This window comes from Babylonia areolata, chromosome 7, assembly GCF_041734735.1.
Source record: "Babylonia areolata isolate BAREFJ2019XMU chromosome 7, ASM4173473v1, whole genome shotgun sequence".
Lineage (NCBI taxonomy): Eukaryota > Metazoa > Mollusca > Gastropoda > Neogastropoda > Buccinidae > Babylonia > Babylonia areolata.
In genome coordinates, this window is record NC_134882.1 from 11,937,981 (window position 1) to 11,940,480 (window position 2,500).

At 44.0% G+C, this 2,500-nt stretch overlaps 1 protein-coding gene across 5 annotated transcripts in view; it reads right to left on the minus strand.

Moving 5' to 3' along the window:
• Positions 1-2,500, minus strand: part of LOC143283707 (ATP-binding cassette sub-family C member 4-like) — a 168,581-nt gene that overhangs the window by 97,093 nt on the left and 68,988 nt on the right. For all 5 annotated transcript variants that reach the window (XR_013055442.1, XM_076589955.1, XM_076589956.1 and 2 more), the window contains one exon: positions 818-855. Coding sequence is in view for 4 of the 5 variants with exons in the window: in XM_076589955.1 (XP_076446070.1) it covers positions 818-855 (38 nt within the window). In the remaining variant the exon portion in view is untranslated. The remainder of the gene's footprint in view (positions 1-817; positions 856-2,500) is intronic.

The window sequence follows — 2,500 nt, forward strand, 5'->3', positions numbered from 1 at the left end:
AGGAGGAGGAGAAGAGGAGGAGGAGGAGGAGCAGGAGGAGCAAGAAGAAGAAGGAGGAGGAGGAGGAGGAGAAAGAGGAAGAAGAAGAAGGAGGAGGAGGAGGAGGAGTAAGAGGAAGAGGAGGAGGAGGAGAAGAAGAAGAAGAAGAAGAAGAAGAAGAAGAAGAAGAAGAAGAAGAAGAAGAAGAAGAAGAAGAAGAAGAAGGAGGAGGAGGAGGAGGAGGAGAAAGAGGAAGAAGAAGAAGAAGAAGGAGGAGGAGGAGCAAGAGGAAGAAAAAGAAATGAAATAAATATGTTTTTCAATCACCCTTTTTACATTCATCGAAAATTTGCTTTAAACTGAAACATTTTCAGACCTAAGAGAATACAACTTCATGTTTCATGTATGTAACAGTGTTCGTGGAAATCAGTCTCATTATGGAAGAAACATTCGATATTTCATGCATGCTTGCAGGTTAAAAATCAACATATATGGTAATTAGTTTTATAATGGAAGACACTAACATCTTACGCACATCAAATTCAGTATAAGTCATAGGGCGCTAGATACCAAACACCAAACGAATACAGCAACTTTTTGCTTTTACAAGTGTACACAATTCTTGCCAATAACAATTATTATAAGAGCCCAAGTATGACAAGGTATGAAATGACTTTACCATTATTGGGTTTCTGCCAAGCTGTTGATTTGATGATGATGATGATGAAATGTTTCAATATGAAGCAGACGAAGCATATTTTACGAAGACTATGAAAGAAAGTGATTTTGTTTTTGGTTCATCTGCTGGGAATAAACACAGGCTGTTTGGCTCACTTACCAGTACGCTAACCACCATTCGCTGAGAACGAACCCACCCTGAAAAGTAAATGAAGTCATGTTAAACGGGTTTTTTTTTCTTCTTCTTCTCCTTATCTTCTCTCCAAATTTTACAACACCATGCCACACCATAATCAGTTATCACACACCACAAAAATAGGCTTTGAGCATAAACGCAGTTTATACCACAGCTACACTGGATCACGCTATATCACACACGCACACACACACACACACGCACGCACGCACGCACACACACGCACGCACGCACACACACACACACACACACACACACACACACACACACACACACACGAAAACACATAAAAAACGCAGCACAATGAACACCTCAACTCGCCAAGAGACATCCCACACCACTTAAAGCATACCACACACAAAAAACAGTCACACTACATCAAGCACACAACAGTAAACAAGAGCAACAACAACGACAACAACAACAACAGCACACACACACCACATCAAGGAACAAGGAACCACATAATACCACATCAGACACCACATCAAACACCCTATAGAAAAAACACTCACACCAAACGCCACATCACAGAATACACTCCAAACGCCACATCACACAAAGCACTCCCACACCAAACGCCACATCACACAATGCACTCCAAATACCACACCACACAATGCACTCCAAACACCACACCACACAATGCACTCCAAACACAATGCACTCCAAACACCACATCACACAATGTACTCCAAACACAATGCACTCCAAACACCACATCACACAATGCACTCCAAACACAATGCACTCCAAACGCCACATCACACAAAGCACTCCAAACACAATGCACTCCAAACACCACATCACACAAAGCACTCCAAACACAATGCACTCCAAACACCACATCACACAATGCACTCCAAACACAATGCACTCCAAACGCCACATCACACAAAGCACTCCAAACACCACATCACACAAAGCACTCCAAACGCCACACCACACAATGCACTCCAAACACCACATCACACAATGCACTCCAAACACCACATCGCACAAAGCACTCCAAACACAATGCACTCCAAACACCACATCACACAATGCACTCCAAACACAATGCACTCCAAACGCCACATCACACAAAGCACTCCAAACACCACATCACACAAAGCACTCCAAACGCCACACCACACAATGCACTCCAAACACCACATCACACAATGCACTCCAAACACCACATCACACAAAGCACTCCAAACGCCACACCACACAATGCACTCCAAACGCCACATCACACAATGCATTCCAAATACCACACCACACAATGCACTCCAAACGCCACATCACACAATGCACTCCAAACGCCACATCACACAATGCACTCCAAACGCCACACCACACAATGCACTCCAAACACCACATCACACAATGCACTCCAAACACCACACCACACAATGCACTCCAAACACCACACCACACAATGCACTCCAAACACAATGCACTCCAAACACCACATCACACAAAGCACTCCAAACGCCACATCACACAATGCACTCCAAACACCACATCACACAATGCACTCCAAACACCACACCACACAATGCACTCCAAACACCACACCACACAATGCACTCCATACACCACACCACACATTGCACTCCAAACACCACATCACACAATGCACTCCATACACCACACCACACA